This window comes from Elephas maximus, chromosome 6, assembly GCF_024166365.1.
Source record: "Elephas maximus indicus isolate mEleMax1 chromosome 6, mEleMax1 primary haplotype, whole genome shotgun sequence".
In the NCBI taxonomy this organism is placed as follows: Eukaryota; Metazoa; Chordata; class Mammalia; order Proboscidea; family Elephantidae; genus Elephas; species Elephas maximus.
Genome location: NC_064824.1, coordinates 72,533,986 through 72,555,663, shown reverse-complemented (window position 1 = coordinate 72,555,663; position 21,678 = coordinate 72,533,986). Strand labels below are relative to the sequence as shown.

Sequence of the window (21,678 nt, the reverse complement as noted above, 5' to 3'; positions counted from 1 at the left end):
AAAAGAATAATTCTTAAAACTGAAAGACTTGATGGGAATTAACTATATAACTGCTGCAAAGCCAAATGAAGTGAGTTTAAAAAACAAAAACTTTAGATTAAAATATCTTTAAACATTACCATTAACCATATTTTCAAAGAGCTTCAGATATAACATATAATAATCTTGAGACCTAACACTAAATAATCAGGATACACCAAGGATATATTAAGATTTTGAAGTCTCTGAACATCTGAATAGTAAATGATGTGAATTCCTTAGTTAAAACCATTGGCTTTGATGATGCTAGATTTAAAGGAAACAAATTTTAATTAATTTAGCAATTGAAATAATAAATTTATGGCATAATATTTTGCTCTTGTTGTCTAATATCAGATAAACACCTCTGGCATATAAATTTGGCAATTCTCTTGATTTGTCAACATATTTCATGTAATTCATAAAATATTAAATAAACCTTTTTTAGCACTTTTCTTTTTATAAAACAGAAACAAATCTTTTGTGGCTTCCCAACAAAGTTTCAAAATTGTCAGGAGTTTATCGTAAGCTGTTGAGAAGCAATATTTGAGTTATTTAACCAGAGATCTCAAAGGTAAAATCCTTAGTTTTTCCTAAAGCTGTGCAGCTTGGTTTTTGACTCAGGAATTTATTCTGTTGTACCTTTCCCTTTGAGGCAAATTGCACAGAAAATAAAATTAACTCTTCAATCCAGTAATCAAGAAAAATTTTGTTATCTTAACAGAGAGAAACCCAATTCTTTGTTTTATATGCTATTTGAAGTTAAAGCTCTTTTTTCCCCTAATTCTCATGAATTAACCCGTCAAACCTTTAGCCACACAAATATGAATTTCGACTACATCAAACGAATTCCTTTTTAACAAACTTTTCAAATGTCTTGTCTTTCTTATGTATCTCCCATAGCATAAGCCTTCAAGTGGCAAAAAAAAAAAGAACACAGTCACTATTAGACCTAAATACATGTACATATATACCTTTTCTCTGTGGCATCAGTTTAAGCTTCCTTCTTTAGCGTGACACTTCCCGTAACTTTCTACTTAACTTTCTTCTAACCTTCTACATCCATCCACGTTCTTTTCCTATGCTTTTCTCTTTCTTGTCTTGAAACAACCAGTCTCTTTCCATGAAATCTTAGAAACTGCTTTTAAGTTGACATACTGCGAACATAAAAACTTTTGTCAGAATGAATTCATTTTCATTAATTCCTGGGAATATTAGGACTATTCAATTTATATAAGTACTTATTTATCATTAAACTAATCAGAGTAAATTCTTTGAAGAAATATTATAATCTAACTTAATACAATCTGGAAATAGGAAATTATTATATTTTCAGAATCCTGTCTTTTATATCCTTTATAGGATCCTTTAGAAGAGCAATGTAGAATAATTTGTCCTTGTTTAAGGCCTTGTTATATTAATTAAAATAAGCAATCACAGCACTCTAGATTAGAGGCAAGGTTTTAGAATAAAACAAAGCAGAAAAGCTATATAATTCATTGATCTGCAAGGCCAGCTCAAAAACTAATCTTATACAATACCATGTAACACAAACAACCTAGTTTCTTTAAAATATATACAGTAATTCGTTGATAAAATCAACTCATTTCAACAGGAAAACAGGTTCTAGATAAAACTTAATAACTTGCCAGAGTCTCAGGTGGAGGGTATGATGGCTAATGTTATGTGTCAACTTGGCTAGGCCATGATTTTCAGTATTATGTAATTTTCCACCATTTTGAGATCTGATGTAATTATCCCCCATTTTGTGATATAATCACCTCCATGATGTGATCTGATGTGATCAACCCAACAACTGTAAGGAGAGTTTCTCCAAGGGTGCAGCCTGCACCCAATATATATATATGGACATTCTGGCAAATCTCACTTGCTTGCTCTGGATCTGGTGTCCAGCTTGTCGTCATGACCTCTGGGTCTTGGGATGTGAGCCAGCAGCTTGTCATCTGACATGCCCACTTTGGGATTCGTCAGCTCGGCAATCCTGTGAGCCAGCAGCCTGTCGTCTGACCTGTTGACTTCAGGATTTGCTAGCTTCCACAGCCTTATTAGGCAGAAGCCTACCTTCTGACCTGCCAGTTCTGGGTTCATTACCCCTGCAACCATGTGAGCCAGGAAAAGCCTCCAGCTGATGTCTGACCCATAGACTTAGGGACTTTCCAGCTTCCACAACTGTGTGAGCCATTTCCTTGAGCTAAATCTCTCTCTATATATGCCTCACAGTTTTGCTTCTCTAGAGAACTCAGCCTAAGACATTTGGTACCTAGAGTGGTTCTAGAGAAACAAAATCAAAAGGATGAATTTTCTAAATTTGTTCTCAAATCTACTAGTCTTAAAGGTGCTGATGACTCTGCCTCTAGTAGTAAAAAGGGCACTGCTGATCCATGATGTGAGGTGGCAATATTAATACGTAAAATATCACCACCAATAGATGAAGTAGTGGTGAGAAGCAAAGCTCTGTGTGATCATATGTTTGATACTTCTCTACAATTTTTCAGAATGAGAAGTATAAGGAAGTTGGTTGGTTGGTCCTGCTTTCACAACAAAAAGTGGCGAAAGAGATGAGCTCAGGGCTTCGGAGTCACAGCTTAAGCACTGCATAAAAGACCTGAAAGTTGCCAATTGTGCCCTGAAAGAACGCCTTATTTCTTGTGGTAACAGACCTGATATTGCCAAAAACCAAACCCAGAGTCTTACCGTAAGAGTGGCTGAATTACAACACCAGTTTAGTTCCCATCCTCGAATGACATCTGAAGTTAAAGTGAGAATCGAGAAGAAACAGGGTCCTGAAACTTGGAATGCGGACATATGGGCAGATAATCAAGACGCTGGGGATATTGAGCGCCTAAATTCTGTTGAATCACTCCTGCCAACAGAACCAGATCTCCTATCTGAAGAGGTTACTCCATGTTTGTCTGTTAAGCCATCTTCCCCAGGAAAACCATTTTCCTTTCCACTCCCACCTGATGAGATTAACCCAGCTGTGCCTGAAGCATCTTTGTCTGAGATGTTTCCTGGGGCAGCACCTGGGGTGTTGCCTGGGGCATCGCCTGAGGTAGATGCTTTACAAGACATTGCTTAATGTTCCCAGGACCCAACCACACCACCCATTTTTGCTTCTAGACCTATAACTAGACTTAAGTCCCAGCAAGCGCAAAAGGTGGAGTACAAAATGTGACTCGGGAGGAGGCTTGCTACACTCCAAAACAACTGCTTGATTTTTCGAATATATACAAACAAAAACCTGGGGAATATATGTGGGAATGGCTATTAAGGGTGTGGGATGATGGTGCAAGGAACAGAAAGTTGGATCAGTCTGAGTTTATTGATATGGGCCCACTAACTACAGATCCTTCATTCATTGTTTCAGCTCAAGAAGTTAGAAAAGGATCTAATAGTTTATTTAGTTAATTTGGCGAAGCATGGTTTAAGCAGTGGCCTATACTAAATCGAGTTGAAGCACCAGACCTGCCTTGATATGAGGTAGAAGAAGGTATCCAAAGGCTTAGGGAAATTGGCACGTTAGGGAGGATTTATCAGGGTAGGCTGACAGACCCGCACATGGAATGCCCAGGTGACACACCTTTTACCACAAAGGTGAGGAGCAAATTTGTGAAGGGAGCCCCAGCATCCTTAAAGATTGCTGTGATTGCTATTTTATGTAAGTTAGATTTGACAATGGGAACTGCCCTAACTGAATTAAGACACCTAACTACAATGGGGCTGATTGGACCCTGTGGTGGCAGGGGCCAAGTGGCAGCACTTAATTAACAAAGACAAGGTGGGCATGGTTACCATAACAGAGAGCCAGAATCAAAGCTGTAATCAGAATAGTAAAATTTGTATGGACTTATGGCATTGGCTACTTAGCATGGTGTCCCTAGGACTGAAATAAATAGGAAATCTGACAAATATTTAGTTGATCTGAACAAGCAGAAGAATTCTAGGTCAAGTGAACAGCAGTCTAACTCGAATCGTTGGAATAGAGTCACAGCCCCTCAGTCAATTCCCAGACTTGAGTGAGTTTACAGACCCACAACCCCTTGAATGAAGGGGAGGCCAGGTCCCTTTGAGTAAGGACCTTACCACACTACTAGAAATTTATACTATTGATCTTTCTCCCAGCCTTCCCCAAAGGGATCTATGGCTTTTTATGAGAGTGACTGTTCAGTGAGAAAAAGGAAATAATCAGACTTTTCCAGGGATGACTGGACACACTGGCTCTGAACTAATACTAATTCCAGGAGACCCAGAATGTCACTGTGGCCCACCAGTCAAAGTGGAGGCATATGGAGGTCAGGTTATCAATGGACTCTTAGCTCAGTTCCATCTCACAGTGGATCCAGTGGGTCCCCAAACTCATCCTGTAGTGATTTCCTCAGTTCCAGAATGCATAGTTGGAATAGATACGCTCAACAACTGGCAGAACCCCCACACTGAATTCCTGACATGTGGAGTTAAGGGCTATTATGGTAAAAAAAAAAAAAAAAAAGCCAAGTGGAAGCCATTAGAACTGCTGCTACCTAGGAAGAATGGTAAACCAAAAGCAATACCGCATTCCTGAGGGATTGCAGAGATTACTGCCAACATCAAGGACTTAAAGGATGCAGGGGTAGTGATTCCCACCACATCCCCGTTCAACTCACCTATTTGGCCTATGCAAAAAACAGATCTGGAAGAATGACAGTGGAGTATCAAAAACTTATCCAGGTAGTGACTCCAATTGCAGATGCTGTTCCAGATGTAGGTTCATTGCTTGAGCAAATCAGTACATCTCCTGGTAGCTGGTATGCAGCTATTGATCTGGCCAATGCTTTTTTTCTTGATTCTGGCTTTGAAGGATCACCAGAAGCAGTTTGCCTTCAGCTGGCAAGGCCAGCAATACACCTTCACTGTCCTACCTCAAAGGTATATCAGTGCTCCAGCCCTGTGTCATAATTTAGTCCATAGGGATCTTGGTTGCCTTTCCTTTCTACAAGACATCACACTGATCCATTACATTGATGACATGATGCTAACTGGACCTAGTAAGGAACAAGTATCTATGACTCTAGACTTATTGGTAAGACATTTGCATGCTAGAGGGCAGGAAATTAACCTCACAAAAATTCAGGTGCCTTCTACCTCAGTGAAATTTCTAGGGGTCCAGTGGTGTGACAAGATATGTCTTCTATAGTGAAGGATAAGTTATTGCATCTGGCCCCTCCTACAGCTAAAAAGGAGGCACAATGCCTCGTGGGCCTCTTTGGATTTTGGAGGCAACATACTCCTCATTTGGGTGTGTTACTCTGGCCTATTTATCAAGTGCCTTGACAAGCTGCTAGTTTTGAGTGGGACCCAGAACAAGAGAAGACTCTGCTACAGGTTCAGGCTGCCATGCAAGTGGCTCTGCTGGTTGGGCCATATGATCCAGCTGATCCAATAGTACATGAAATATCACTGGCAGGGAAGAATGCTGTTTGGAGTCTTTGGCACAGCCCTGTTAGTGTATCACAGTGCAGACCTTTAGGATTTGGGAGCGAATCCCTGCCATCATCTGCAGATAACTACTCTCCTTTTGAGAAACAGCTTTTGGCTTGTTATTGGGCCTTAATAGAGACTTAACACCTAAGTCACCATGTGGCCTGAGCTGCCTGTCATGAACTAGGTGTTGTCTGATTCACAGTCATAAAGTTGGATGTGCACAGCAGCACTGTATCACTAAATGGAAGTGATATATATGAGATTGGGCTTGAGCAGGACCTGAAAGCACATGTAAGTTACATGGGGAAGTGGCTCAAGCATTCATGGTCTCCAATCCTGTCACATTACCTTCCCCCTCCTGGTCTGCACTTATGGCCTCATGAGGAGTTCCTTATGATCAGTTGACTGAAGAAGAGAAAACTTATACCTGATTTACAGATGGTTCTGCATGATATGGAAACACCACTCAAAAGTGGACAGTGGCAGCACTTCAGCCCCTTTCTGGGACCTCCCTGGACAGTGGTAAAGGGAAATCCTTCCAACGGGCAGAACTTTGAGCAGTGCAGCTGGTTGTTCACTTTGCTTGGAAGGAGAAATGGCCAGATGTGCAATTGTATACTGATTCATGGGCTATGGCATTTGGCTGGATGGTCACAGACTCAGAAGGAACACGATTGGAAAATCGTTACAAGAGGTATGTAGATAGACCTCTCTGAATGGGCCAAAGAAGTAAAGATATTTGTGTCTCATATGAATGCTAAAGAACGGGTGGCCTCAGAAGAGGAGGACTTTAACAGTCAAGTGGATAGGATGATGTGTTCTGTGGAAACCAGTCAGTCTCTTTCTCCAACCACTCCTGTCATTGCCCAATGGGCTCATGAACAAAGTGGTCATGGTGGCAGGGAATGGAGGTTATGCATGGACTCAGCAACATGAACTTCCACTCACCAAGGCCGATGTGGCTACAGCCACTGCTGAATGCCCAGTCTGACGGCAACAGAGACCATCACAGAGTCCCTGATATGGTGACATTCCTCAAAGTGATTAGCCAGCAATCTGGTGGCAGGTTGATTACATTGGATCACTTATGTCATGGATTGGGCAGTGTATCATCCTTAATGGGATAGACACTTACTCTGGATATAGATTAGCTTCCCCTGCATGCAGTGCTTCTGCCAAAATTCTGTGGACTCACAGAATGCCTTATCCACCATCATGCTATCCCACACAGCATCACCTCGGATCAAGGGACTCACCTCACAGCAAATGAAGTGCAGCAGTGGGCCCATGCTCATGGAATTCACTGGTCCTACTATATTCCCCATCAGCCTGAAGCAGCTGACTTGATAGAACAATGAAATGGCCTTCTAAAGACACAATTACAGTGCCAGCTAGGTGGCAGTACTTTGCAGGGTTGGGGCAATGTTCTCCAAGAGGCTGTATATGCTCTAAACCAGTGTCCAATATATGGTGCTGTTTCTCCCATAGCCAGGATTCATGGATCCAGGAACCAAGAGGTGGAAATGAGAGTGGCACCGCTCACTATTACCCCTAGTGACCCACTCACAAAATTTTTGCTTCCTGTCCCCACGACCCTATGCTCTGTGGGTCCACAGGCCATTTCTCCTTCCAAGCTGTTACATGGGAGTTTAAATTTTCTCAGTCCCATGAGCCTTCCATTTCTTGTTTCTTTATGGCTTAATCAGATCTTTCATTCTCAAATTTGAGAGACTTCCCTCTGCTTGATTATCATGTAGAGTAGTTGGTATACATCAGGAAGTCCAGGCTGATAATCTTCAACAAGGATCTTAGATTCTCTATGGTAGCTGGTGTTTCTGTTTAACCAGCTTTAAATTGTTCACAAACAAACTGACTAATCAAAATAGGCATTCAACTTGTACCGTTTAACCTGATAGTCTTGGTTCTTTAACCTACTGTGTAGAAAAGTTAACCAAGAGAACCCCAAAGCAGCCACTGATCTAACAAACTGTTGTTAGGGAGCTCAAACAAAAATCCAAATACAAACAAGACTTAGACCCATAGCTCTTGGCCATGTAGCAAGCCAGAGTTCCACTAGGAAAATCAGTGCTTTCTTGGATTTAGCATACCCCATACTGAGACAGTCACAACAAACTTTTATTTGCAAGAACTAAAACAAATCTATAATAAAACTTGAAACAGTTTGACAAAATAAAGCAGAGTTCAAATTCAAGAGGTTATTTACCTTAGGACGACTCCAAGAAATCATGGAAGCAGAGACCAGGGCTTGGTCCTTGATGTTTCGGGATCGTGAAAGATAATTCACCTTCAGAATCCCACACTTTTGACACCAAATGTGTCAGTCACTTAATTATGCCAGGTGCCTCAGTTTTAAGGTGCTCTAACACATCTTAAAAATGGCCCCCTTAAATTTTGTTTTTTTAGACTTGAATTCCTATGGAACAATAAAGAAACAACAGAAAACAGGAATTCTCCTGTTCCTGAGGAAATAAAAATGACCTGTCAACAGTTTATCCATTACCACCGTGACCTCTGTATCCGAAACATTGTTAAGGAAAGAAGGTAAGCAAATTGCCAGTACAAATTCCAGATAATTATATTATCAGATGATTAATTTTGGTTCATAACAGTAATGTTACTGTGACTGACATACACGATGCAATAACATATACATGTTAAAGCTAAAATAGCTATGGGTCAGGTTATACTTTAAGAAACATCATATGGAAGAGCCAGATCACTCTGATTTTAATATTTTTAAAATGTCATATAACTTCCATTTAAAATGCAGAAACTTCAGAATGAATCAAAACGTCACAGAATATTAGCATTCATTTCATGTTGGCCATTAGTGTTTCTCACAAAACTTTAAGATACATTGAATTTTAGAAATGAGTTTATATTCCTCATTTCTTGTTTTTGTTGTGTTTCGAGTCAATTTCAACTCCTAGTGACCCAGTATGACAGGATAGAACCACCCCGTAGGATTTCTTGGGCTGTAATCTTTATGGGAGCAGATTGCTAGGTCTTTTTTCCCCAGGAGTGACGGGTAGGTTTGAACTGCCTACCTTTCGGTTAGCAGCCAAGTGCTTAACCGTTGCTCCACCAGGACTCCTTCCGCATCTCCTAGTGGTATGTTATTTCATATTATTAATATTATTGTCAAGAAAATGAAGTAGAATTTCTGCCTCTTAATCAATCCTGCTGCTTATTTTTCACCTTAAGTCTTCATCTCCATCAATCTGTGACATCGTGTTTATTCTCCTCATCCTTGGTGTATGGAGTATGCAGGCAGGAAATGATGAACTCTGAATAAACAAATGTTATAGTGCTGGTTTTTTTTTTTTTTTTTTGGTTGTTAGAGAAAACAAAACAAATGTGAAGAACCATATACTTTTTATGTCTATAACTGAAGACTTATGAAAATTACTATTAAGGATGATTTATTGACGTATATTATGCCACTATATTTAACATATATATGTCACTATGACCAGAAGGTAGCCTGGTATAGGTAATGGAAAGGGGACTCACAGGATGTGGACTAATACTAGGATTCAACTTCTGGGTCTGCCACTTACTAGCTTTGTGAAGTTGGGCAAGTTCAATTCTCTAAACCTTGATTTTCCTCTTCTTTAAAATATCTAGCTCTCAAATTTGTTAGATGACAAAATGTATGTAGCGGGCCTAGCACAGTTCCTGGCACATGGTAAACTATGAAGAAAAGTTAGTTTGCCACCTTTAAAGGGCCCAACCAAATGATTTTAAAATACTGCCTATGAATAGTTTCAACAATTTAAACTGCTTTTTAAAATTAAGAAAGGGAACTCCACACTGCCTTCTTCAGGCGTATCGTTCTTGCTGACTCTAAGGAAGCACAGCTCTTGGTGTTTGCAGAGCTATCAGGCTTCCTTAGTCCTGGACAGCCAAATGGGCACTGACCAGTCATAGTGCTGCCCTGTCCCTGCCCCTTCCCAGGCTCTACAGCCTCTACAGCGTCACTCTCTCTGCCTCTCTGTACAATTCTGTGGGCTGTTATTATAGTTGCCTGATCGCAGCCATTGGAAAACAATATTATTCAGTTTGTGCCTGGGATAGGTTTGGGATATAAATTAAGAATCAACAAGCAGGAAGAAGGCTCAGACATGGGTTGTAATATTCAGGCTTTTGCTGAAAGTGATGTTTGTAGTTGCAAGCATAAACTAAGATATATTATCACTAAATACTGATTTTAAAATATTGTGATTTTATGTATTTGAGAAAATTTTTTTGTATATTAATCTCTTCTAAATTTTATATGAAGTGCTAATGTATATTCATTTATGGTTAAATGTTTTAAAAATTTGTGTCACCTATTTCTCATTCCATCTTGATCTTCGCTGTTCTTGTCAAGCATTTTGTTTTACAGCTTGACTCATGCTTGTGAACAGATTCATGTTTTCTATTACATATTTGTATGAAAATATGAAGAATTCATTAATTGTGTTTTTGCATTTGTCTTTCCCTTATTTATTTGCTCATACCTAAGGAACCCTACATTTGCATCAGGAAGACAAATATTAAATAATCAAGTAGATTCATAATCAAAGTGCATTTTAAAATCTTAGACTTATTTCAAAGCAGATCTCACTTATTCTTCCCTTGCTTCCTAATGAAGGCAAATTCCAGACAAACACATCAGTGTGATTGTTTTGACAGCAGAGAGCAGGAATGGCTATTTGTGGGAATGATGACAAGCTCAAAGTATAAAGTTTGATTTCAGTAGTTTAATTAACAACAAAAAAAAATCCCTTCTTAAGAGCTTGTAAAATATTTTTTAGTATTTCTGAGACTTAAATTACTTATTATAACTAAGAGTATAATAAGTTATGTTGTTGTTGTGTGCCATCAAGTCAATTCTGACTCATAGTGACCCTAGAGGACAGAGTAAAACTGCCCTGTAGGGTTTCCTAGGTTTTAATCTTTACAAGAGCAGACCGCCAGGTCTTTTCTCCCGAGGAGTTGCTGATGGGTTCAAACTACTGACCTTTCGGTTAGCAGCCAAGTGCTTAACCATTGCGCCACAAGGGCTTCATAGTAAGTTAGAAAATGTATAATTTTCAGTTGTCTACAGAATAGATCTGATCATAAAAGACCATGCTACTATAAAAAGAATACTTCGTAGATGTATTTATCTGTACCATTTGTTGTTTTCTGTTTTCACAAGCATTATTGGCAAATTCTGCTTTTCTCCAGTGGGTATCTCCAGGGTCAGGTGAATTCACAAACCCTTTATATTTTAACTATCATACTTTAACTATCATGCTGTCTTTCCATGTTTCCTTCTATGTTTCCTTGCTTGTCCTCCATCATGCAGTGCTGATACCAGGTTTACAGAACATATGGGTGAATCATTCCTTTGACATGCAGGTGTGGTGCAAAGACTTCTGCTGGGACCTTCTGTGGCTGTGACCTAGTGAACTGGCTAATTGAAGTCGGCCTTGCATCTGACCGTGGTGAAGCTGTGATATATGGAGACAGACTGGTGCAAGGGGGAGTCATTCAGCATATTACCAATGAATATGAATTTCGGGATGAGTACTTGTTTTACAGATTTCTTCAAAAGAATTCTGAACAGAGTCCTCCTGTTACTAATGCAAGCACCCTCCAACAGGAGAGATATAAAGAAATTGAGCATTCATCCCCATCCTCACTTTCCCCTAAAACCTAAATTATGAAGGAGAGAACCCCACATGGAGCCATATTCTAGCCCTAGACCTGTTACTGATTAGCTGTGTGACCTTGGGCAAGTCACAACCTCTCTGAGCCTCCGTTGCCTCTTTTGTAAAAGGAAGGGATTTGATGAAGTGTGTTCCTACCTGACACTGACATTCTATAATTTTATGTATACGTAAAACATGTAGGAAACTGACTTAGAAAAAAAAAACCTAATCAAAGTTTAAAGTTCTGATAATGAACATAATTACTATAAACAATACTAATTATGCCAATGTTTTAAAATCATTATTTTCTGCAACTGTTTGCTGTAAAATCAAAATCAACATCCGATTAACCATTTTTTTAATTTGCCAAATTTGGCAAGTATTCTGCTGACAATAAATGAACCTTAAATTATGACAACTTTGCACTTATTAATAGCACCTGCTAAAAAAGAATTTTAATGATTCTGATAAAAGGCCTTCTTACTCTTTTTATTTTCCCATTTTCTTGACAAAGGGTACACTTAAAAAATGGAAGCACTATTTCTTTAAGGTCCATCATTTCTTGCTTTTATAGCCAAAATACTAATCTGTGCCATTAAGACAGGAGTAAGAACCTCCATGTTATTATGTCCACAATCTTCCAATAGTAATATAGTCTAATCTTTAACTTTTGTATTATAAATGATAATCTGAGTAATTTGTTTAAATTTTATCAACAAAACTACTGTCATGTAATGTATCATTTCTACTGTTTGCAAGAACATCACAGTACAGAAGGATAACTCTATTACCTATTCCTGATAGTAAAAATAAAAATCTATACAGTACAAGCCAAGATTTTAAAATTCTAAGCTTTATATCATGTTACATTTAGAATTTAGTCTTTTTTAAGTACCCATGTATAAAGGTCTATAAATTGGGAAATTATTAAATGTTGGCCTCAGATAAGTTTTATCTTACTGAATTAAAGAGAGACTAAACTACTTAAAACTTAAATTACCTCATTTTGATGCCATTCACATGACCTTTGAAACTCTACTTAATTATTACCTGTCTGTGCCAGTTTTAACTTATTTAAAAAATGTTTCAAGTATTTGTTTATCTCATACTTTTAGCATCTCATATGTAAAAGCCAAATAGAGATGAATTTATAAGGTTAGTGTCATTATCCTTTTAATGCAAAAATATGTAAAAATAAAAAAGAAAACCTGCATGGCAGCCTAGTGTATTTAACAATTATACTTTAGTATTAACCTATACAGTTTAAATTATGAATAGGGAATGGGGATTTTTTAAAAAATCGCCTTGCTGAGGAAATTAAAAAAAAAAAAAAAGACCACATTATGACTCTAAATGGTTCTCTGCTATTCCAGGAGACTTTTATAGTTACAGTAATAGAGATATTAATTCTCATGCATGCAGGCAACTCAAATGCAAATGGAGAATTTGTTTTGTTTGTGAAAAAGTCCTATCACGTATGTTCTGTTATTTGCACGAAGGGAGCTGCCACATCCTTTTCCACAGGAGATACTAAAACACTGGATTAGAATGGTCTGCAGTTTCAGATAATGAAGACTTTTAAGAGATGTTTTTAGAATTAAGGATATGCTCATTTTATTAAATGAAAATATTTGTAACTGTTACTTTCTCACTGACAAAGCAACTTTCTCAATAAAATAGCTATTTTAACTTACAATGCCAATGTCTTTTCTTTATCTGAATAATGCAGAAGCCATTGTAGAGGTCTTTGCTATCATTTCTCAACGTTTTCTTAAGTGGGTTTCCTAAGATTGTTTTATTCTTCGTGACTCTATGAGATCTGTGCACAGTACCTTTCCCAATTATGCATTCAGTAATAATTTTTTATGAATGAGTCAATATGACATTAGAGTCCTTTTCACACAGGTCACAATTTTTAATATGCAAGGTCACAGCTTGGAAAATGAAGTGGTACGATTTGATTAAACATACCCCTGTTACACTAATCTTCAGCAGTCAATAATTGTTCTTTTCTTAGCTCTCAATAAATAATTCCATGACTAGTTTGTACTCAGTCTTCAATATTTATAGAATAAGGTAAAGTATGCTTGATATTTTTAGAATAATAATGAATGATCAGTAAGTTTCTAAAAGCAAAACAAATTTAAAACTATTGTTTGTTTGCTATGCAGCAGAACACGGCTCTTGGTTTTTGCCCCTTCATATCTTATAACCTGTAAAATATTAAATTACTTTATACCACAGGGCCTACATAGTCATGTGATAAGTAATGACTGGAACAGTTTAGAATCATAAATGTATCACCGTCCTTCAGGAAAAGACAGGATTATACATCTCTGCAATTAGTATGGAAAAAACTTGAAAATTTAATTTTAAAAAAGAAAGCATTTGCTCTGTTGAACTGTTTTTGAAACAAAGCTCAAGCAAACTATTTTTCTCTATTCAGTTTATTAGATTATTACCTTTCTTCATTAAATAATGGTAAATAATAACAAATTTAAGGCTGACAAAAATAAAGCTTAATTTCAGCTACTATTTACTCATAAGACACAGCTAAAATTTAAGAAAACATTCTATTTTCTAAACTATAAAAAAAAAATTTTTTTTTTTTTAAGGCATTAATTACCCACACAGGTACCTAAAGCCTGAATACCACATTGGCTTTACAGAGTGAAAATCTTCCGAACTATTTTATAAATTAATGTACATACCCTTATAATAATCCTTCCCTTTATTTCGAATATGGGAAAAGGTGACAGGTTGACTGAGTTATCAAAGGTTACTAAATTGTACAGATAGATTGTCTAGCTGATTTCTACAGGCAGAGAACAGGGGTATGTAAATTCTCTCCATTGGTACTTTATTTGAATGGTCATTTAACAAATATTTAGCATCTACTTTTTTTTTTTTTTATGTGCCAGGCACAGGTTTAAACAGTGGGCACACAAAAATGGGAACAAATATGGTTCCTATCCTCACAAAGAAGCCCTGGTGACACAATAGTTAAACACTCAGCTGCTAACCAGAAGCTTGGCAGTTCGAACCCACCCAGCAGCTCTGCAGGACAAAAACCGCCTTGAAAATCCTATTGCGCAGTTCTACTCTGCACACATGGGGTTGCCACGAGTCAGAATCCATTTGAGAGCAACTAACAACAACAACATAAAAGTGATGGAGTGGAATGATGCAAGAAGAGGGAACACCCATGAAATCAGAAACTGAACTGGCTTGAAAGAGCAGCATAGCTGAAACTTAAAAAATAATGGGTAAAGTGCAGTAAGATGTGGACAGAGGGAGATCAGGAGGATCTTGGTGGTTTCTGTTAAGGATTGGGACTTTACCTTAAGAAAAATGAATCTTTAAAAGAGTTTCGAAAGGGGAGTTCATCATCAGATTTAAATGTTTAGTAATAGATCACTCTGGCTGCAGTAACCCATGTGGATGGATAAAGAATAAAAATGGGTGTGGGAGAACAGTTACAGTAGCCGTTTGGGTGAGAGCTGGTGCAAGTTTGGTCTGTGGAGGTGGCAAAGAGAAGCAGAACGTGCTGACACCAGAGAGAGAAATGAGATTCAAGTCTGTGACCCTGGATAAATCAATTAACTGATCACCCTTAGTTCCCTCATCTATTAAAAGAAAAAGAGTATGGGATCAGACCGGGGTCTTCATGATTTAGGGAGACTATCACTGAGCCGTACATAAGGCAAACACAGAATCAACTTGGTACCTGAGTTAGACATCTTTTCCTTTGTAATAGCAACCCTGTATTAGACGAGCAATATCAGGCATATTACAGCTTTTATTTTTATTTTAAAAATAACTTCCTAGGCACTTCTTAGATATAATGACCCATTTCTGTATTATAATCCTAATTTCAATGATAATGACCAACAATGTTATCAAATACCAAAAACTGACGTTTCTAGAAACCAAAAAATACCTAATTTTGAGTTGGGTTTTTTTGTTTGTATTTGCATTATTTTAACAAAGTTTGATAAACTTTGAGCAGACATTGCTGCTCCTTTATAATAATGCTCGTAATACACTAATAATTTTATTTCATTGCCATTTTCCTGTTCCTGTTTTTACCAACTGAACAGAAATAAAAGATGAAAGAGATTTGAGACCAAAAAGCTCCCAGGCAAGCTCTTCTAAAATATTTTATTAACATAAAAGTCCATAAGGGGGAATGGCTCCTAAAATACTAGATAATTAGAGCTAAAAGCTCACAGGTCACCAAAGTCTTAACAAAAAGCATATCTGGGTTCAGTAAAAGTGCATTCACAGAATTAATGGACGATAGGGTCCCTATGAGTCAGAATCGACTCGATGGCAAGGGGTTTAGTTTTTGGTTCGATTTAAGGACAGAGACTCAATATTTAAGTCCAGAAAGTGTTCTTGTTAGAGCTGGTTAATATGTGCTAAAGCACAACTCACTACCTGAGGCAGTATTTGCCATTACACCAAGAATCTGTTTTGTTTTTTGATATAATTTAAGAAAATGATATCAGGGCAGTATATAATTACAACAAATATAAATCCATACATGGTTTTGCTTCATGCTTTACACATTGAATATTTAATTATTGAGACAAAAAATAGTTACTGTGGCTAAAAAAGAACACAAGTCTGTTACCTAAAGTAACACCTGACGAGCCCATATCTGTGTGTCCAATTCCAATGTTGTCTTCTTCCTCAGTATTTCAGCAAGATTAGGCATAGTATTAATAGTCAGGATATCACTTCAATACTACTAAAGAATAATCAGATCTGCTCAAACTAGGTTTATAAATCAGGCAAAAGAATGTAACTTTGAGGAAGATTGTTGACCATTTATGTGGTCACTAACAATTAATACTCGACTCATAAATTCTAATTTCATCTTTTGCACATCGAGAAAAGAGATTAACCACTTCATTCACATCAATATATTTGTTTTGAAGGATTGATTCCATCTCTTTGAACAGTCCTTTCTCCAGTTTCCTCATGTCATCCAACATTGTTTTGGCTTTTTCCTAAACAATTTTAAAAAATAAAAATAAATAAACACACACACATAAATATATGAGTCTAACCAACTTCCAACCCACCTCTACAGACAAGGTTTATTCATTCTGGTTTCTACTTCTGGTTTGGTACCCCTACTCCTATTCTTTAGATATAAAAGGAGTGAAATTGGAGGGGGGGGAATCATTGCTGTAGATTGAGTTAATGTATTAAAATCAAATTATTATTATTATTCTTAGTAGAAAAGGCAATAATTATGTAGGATTCATCTATAAGCAAGAAACCTAAAAGACAAATAACAGGACAATTTAAAAGTCTGATAATTGTGTATAGGATGAAAATTGAGGGTGAGGAATTTTTATGAATTTACATTTTTTGTATTTAAAACCAATATTACCAGATTGGAGCCCTGGTGGTGCAGTGGTTAAGAGCTTGGCTGCTAACCAAAAGGTCGGCAGTTTGAATCCACCAGCTGCTCCTTGGAAATCCTATGGGGCAGTTCTACTCTGTCCTGTAGGGCCGCTATGAGTCAGAATTGACTCGAAAACCGTTTTTTATAATCGGATTAAACAAAGGAAATATAATAATGATGTTCAAGGGAAAGAACGACTAAAAGAAAAGACATTTTCTCTATGACTTCCTCCTTGCTTTCAGAGGAGGAGGAAAAGGTCCATGACTCTTACAGAAAGGAGCAATCTTTAAACAGTTGCTATATTTATTGTGATCAGTTAGAATGTCTTGTCTAGAGTAAAAAGTATGTAAGAAAAAAGTTACTAAAAAGTAAGCATAATTTTAAAAATTTGAACCATTTATGGGGAAGAACTCCACAGACAAAGGTTCTTAACCTTAACATGAACTTCAGTATGAAACTGCATTTAATTTTTTCTGAAGAAATTACACTTTATATAGGGGAGAAAAAATGGATTTTGTCTATTAAGGTATTGGAACAATAGATTACCACTTTGGAAAACAAAGTTAGAATCCCCACCTCATAACATACACAAAAATAAATTCCAGATGTAGTGAAGAACTAATTAAACCCTGGTGGCACAGTGGTTAAGAGCTACGGCCACTAACCAAAAGGCTGGCAGTTCCAATCCACCAGGCGCTCCTTGGAAATCCTATGGGGGAGTTCTACTCTGTCCTATAGGGTCGCTATGAGTCAGAATAGACTTGATAGCAACAGGCTTGTTTTTTTGTCTTGTTTTTTAAATACACACATACACACTAGAAAAAAATGTTTATTTTGAGGTAAGGTAGACCTTTTGAAGCACGAGATCAAGATGCCTGAAGGGAAAAGAATAGCAAATAGTCTTTGACTAAAGAGTAACTGACTGAAATTTTTGTCTGACAAAAGTACTATTAAAAACTTAAATGCCAAACAATCAACCGAGAGAAAAAAAACTGCCATTTAACAAAGGGTTCATATGCATACGTTTCTGCCTCTTTGAGGCAAAAACCAAAAACAATCCAGAATCAATTGAAAAAAAAAAAAAAAATCCCATTGCTGTGGAGTCAATTCCGACTTATAGCGACCCTATAGGACAGAGCAGAACTCCCCCATAGGATTTCCAAGGAGCGCCTGGTGGATTGGAACTGCCAGCCTTTTGGTTAGCAGCCATAGCTCTTAAGTGCTATACCACAATACGCAAAGAAAAAGAATAGACAAGTCATTTAAGAGGAAATACAAATGGCCAATAAACATGAGAAGATTTTCAATCTCATTAAGAATCAAGGCATGTAAATTAAAAATACCAATAGGATTGACTCTTCTGAAGACAGAAAAGTAGTTATAGAACCAAGATTAGAACCCAGCTCTTTTGACACTTCTTCCTTCAAATTCCATTATCTTCCCACCACTTTTTGTTGTCAGTCAACATTTAATACTTATTAAATAAAAACTAAGATAGTAACAGCTTTTAAAATTTTATTTCAATATTACTTTACAAAAAATGTCAATTAACTAACATTTAATAATTTTTTGTGTGGACTATATATATCCTAAGTAAGCTACTTAAATTCTCCTAGTCTCAGGTCTTTATCCGATGAGAATAACACTAATACCTACCTCATGAAGTGGTTGTTAAGATTAAATAAAATAATTCACATAAAAGTACCACGGTTCTTGGTGTATAGTATTTGATAAATATTAAAAACCAAACCTGTTGCTGCCAAGTCAATTCCGACTCACATGACCCTGTAAGACAGAGCAGAACTGCCCCATAGGGTTTCCAAGGAGTGGCTGGTAGATATGAACTGCTGACCTTTTGGTTATGTTTAATACACTAAAGTTTTCTAAAAGATTCACAACATACTCTTTTTTTTTTCCAATTTAAATTCCTTTTTTTCAATCTTTTTTTTTTTTTTAATTGTGCTTTAGATGAAAGTTTAAAGCTCAAGTTAGTTTCTCATACAAAAATTAATACACCCATTGTTATGTGACCCTAGTTGCCATCCCTATAATGTGACAGCACACTCCTCCGTTCCACTCTGGATTTCCTGTGTCCACTCAACCAGCTCCTGTTCCCTTCTGCCTTCTCATCTCGCCTCTGGACAGGAGCTGCTATTTAGTCTTGTGGATCTACCTGAACTAAGAATGATGCTCTTCATAATATGGTCTTATGTCTTATTGTCCAGTCTAATCTTTGTCTGAAGAGTTGGTTTTCGGGATGGTTTTAGATCTGGATTAACAGAGAGTCTGGGGGCTGTGTCTTCTGGGGTTTCTGCAGTCTCAGTAAGACCATTAAGTCCGGTCTTTTTACTAGAATTTGAGTTCTGCACCCCACTTCTCTCCTGCTCCATCAGGGACTCTCTGTCACAACATACTCTTAAGCAAAGTCAAGAAATAATACAATCCTGGTGGCAGAGTGGTTGAGTTCAGCTGTTAACCAAAAAGTCGTCAGTTCAAATCTACCAGGCACTCCTTGGAAACCCTATGCGGCAGTTCTACTCTGTCCTATAGGGTTGCTGTGAGTCAGAATTGACTCAATGGCAACAGGTTTGGGTTTTTTTGGCTTATCATGGTCTGAGCATCTGAACTACTTTTAAACCTATTTTTATACAAAGGAAGGAAAAAAGGCTAAAATTCCAAAGTTTAAAATATGGATTGAATCATACATTAAGCTATTTTTAATGATACAGCAAAGACTATAATCTAATCATACCTTATCATTATCTTTTACTTCCAATGCCTGTTGATGTTTTTGGTAGAGTGGGTGTCTTCTGTCAGGCCTAATCTTAAAATGTGACTTCTTTTTAACTGGATCTTCAAGTTCAAATGTTGGTGAACTGGTCTCCAATAGTTGTGAAATATTTGGCACAAATATGAAAGGCTTAAAAACTGATCTAGAAGAGAGAACCTTTATTAAATTGGCATGCCGTGATATAAAAAATACTAGGCATTATTTTAAATCCAAGATTCCCTCTAGCTGTAAGTTTTTTATTAATGATGCTACATACTGATTTGTTCCTGTCACACCTGTCTCCCCTGGTACACTGGGATCTCCTGTGTTTGATTTAGCCTTGTATTCTCATGTATCTAACAGAGGGCCTGGCACATAAACAATGGCAGCGAAATAACAGTTTGCTGTTTTCCACCATGAGCTCCACACGTGAAGGATGTCTTAGTTATCTAGTGCTGCTAGAACAGAAATACCACAAGTAGATGGCTTAACAAACAGAAATTTATTATCTCATAGTTTAGGAGGCTAGAAGTCCAAATTCAGGGCACTGGGCTATGCTCCCTCTCTGTCACCTCTAGGAGAAGGTCCTTGTCTCTTCAGCTTCTGCTTCCTGGCTCCTTGGAGATCTCCATGTGGCTTGGCATCTACCTTCCCCCACCTCTGCTTGCCTAAACTGCACCTTTTATATCTTGTTGATTTTTTTTTTGAGAGACTGACTCAAGACATACCCTACAGTAATCCTGCGTCATTAATATGACAAAGACAACCCTTCAATTGAGGTTATAAACCACAGGCATAGAGGTTAGGAATCACAACACATATTTTTGGTGGACACAATTCAATCTATAACAGAGGGTAAAAATAATTCTCAATGTTAGATTGAGGATTAGGATTTGCAATGAAAATGAGCAGCAGTATTAATTAGGGGGACACAGATTTCATTGCATTTTCTTGACAATATCTTTAATAATATCAAAGACTATAACACTAAGACATAAAAAAATATAAAATCATTCCTAAATGTAATGTACATAAAGTTTTGTGAAAGATACTAATGACTAGTCACTTAAATCAAGGTGGTTAAGAGAGTCTATATAAATCCTACTTAAGATATAAGACTGAACCATAGATATTTTAAGTTTTACATGTATGTAGTTTCTAGATATGACTGCACAAGTAGCCATGTAAATCAAGCGCAATTACATTATTTAACCTTTTTTAATAATTGTTATCAATCACCTAATATTGTAATATTGGGAATGTGAATTTCTAAAAACTACCAGAAAAGGGAATAGCGTAACTACATACAAAAAACTATTAACATTTTCTTCCCATAAGAAAATGAGAGGAGTTATGGCTGTTACGCACATAGGGAAATGGCAGATTAAAACATGAACAGAAAGCACACCCAAAATTACTGTCCCATTCACGTGACAAACATCAGCCTGGCAAAATCGTCAACGTACCAATGATTCTACCCCTACTCCTGACCCCTTGCTGGTTTATAGTATTTTGTGACTTTACCTCTCAGGATCAGGAGTCCCTGTAAAGAAGTGGATGCAAGGAAGATTGGAGTCTTGAGGTAAAATAGAAACCATGCTTGCAGTGGTCAGAAATTCTCCTTCCATATTAATGCCACTTGGTTTATCTCGGAGGATTTCCATCATTGTTTCAAAAGTTATGTTTCCTAGGGAATGATTTAAAAAATCACCAAACACATATGCATACACAGATGCCCTGCAAATACAAACTGCTTTTTCTGATGATTAAACCAAAAAAAAACAAACCTAGTGCCATCGAGTCGATTCCGACTCATAGCAACCCTATAGGACAAAGTAGAAATGCCCCGTAGAGTTTCCAAGGAGCACCTGGTGGATTCGAACTGCCAACCCCTTGGTTAGCAGTCGTAGCACTTAACCACTACGCCACCAGGGTTTCCTGCTGATGATTATATAACATGAAATACTGGTCTTGGTATAAATAAGAGATTGACCATAAACCCTGTTATCATAACTGCAATTAGACTCATCCCACTGCCACAGGAAGATTTTTTTTTAAGACTATAAAACATGCAAAGTCTCAAAACCACTGCAACAGGTAAAATCTATGTAACTTCTAAAGAAGAAGAAAACAGTAAGGTGATGCACTTAATCCCACTGCTTTTACAGAATTTATTAAGAAGTATTTAGTTAGCAAAGGAGCCCTGGTGGCACAATGGTTAAGCGCTCGACTGCTAACCAAAAGGTCAGCAGTTCAAACCCACCAGCTGCTCCACAGGAGAAAGACAG

At 37.3% G+C, this 21,678-nt stretch overlaps 2 protein-coding genes across 13 annotated transcripts in view; one reads left to right on the top strand and one right to left on the bottom strand.

Annotated features, from left to right (window-relative positions):
• SCRN3 (secernin 3) overlaps positions 1 to 21,678 on the bottom strand; it is a 40,457-nt gene that overhangs the window by 2,188 nt on the left and 16,591 nt on the right. Inside the window, exons 6-11 of one of the 5 annotated variants that reach the window (XR_007517865.1) lie at positions 20,915 to 21,077; positions 19,373 to 19,553; positions 15,838 to 16,216; positions 8,719 to 8,807; positions 8,568 to 8,625; positions 324 to 7,933 (exon numbers count right to left, since the gene is read on the bottom strand). Coding sequence is in view for 1 of the 5 variants with exons in the window: in XM_049887491.1 (XP_049743448.1) it covers positions 16,046 to 16,216; positions 19,373 to 19,553; positions 20,915 to 21,077 (515 nt within the window). In the remaining 4 variants the exon portion in view is untranslated. Of the gene's footprint in view, positions 1 to 323; positions 8,808 to 15,348; positions 16,217 to 19,372; positions 19,554 to 20,914; positions 21,078 to 21,678 lie in introns of those variants that run through there. The other 4 variants (XR_007517864.1, XR_007517863.1, XR_007517866.1 and 1 more) reach the window with 4 other exon arrangements.
• GPR155 (G protein-coupled receptor 155) overlaps positions 1 to 21,678 on the top strand; it is a 100,390-nt gene that overhangs the window by 67,415 nt on the left and 11,297 nt on the right. For 5 of the 8 annotated variants that reach the window (XM_049887473.1, XM_049887476.1, XM_049887474.1 and 2 more), the window contains 2 exons: positions 7,924 to 8,061; positions 10,909 to 12,895. In XM_049887473.1, the coding sequence (XP_049743430.1) occupies positions 7,924 to 8,061; positions 10,909 to 11,209 (439 nt within the window). In that variant the 3' untranslated portion in view covers positions 11,210 to 12,895. Of the gene's footprint in view, positions 1 to 7,923; positions 8,062 to 10,855; positions 12,896 to 21,678 lie in introns of those variants that run through there. The other 3 variants (XM_049887479.1, XM_049887478.1, XM_049887480.1) reach the window with 3 other exon arrangements.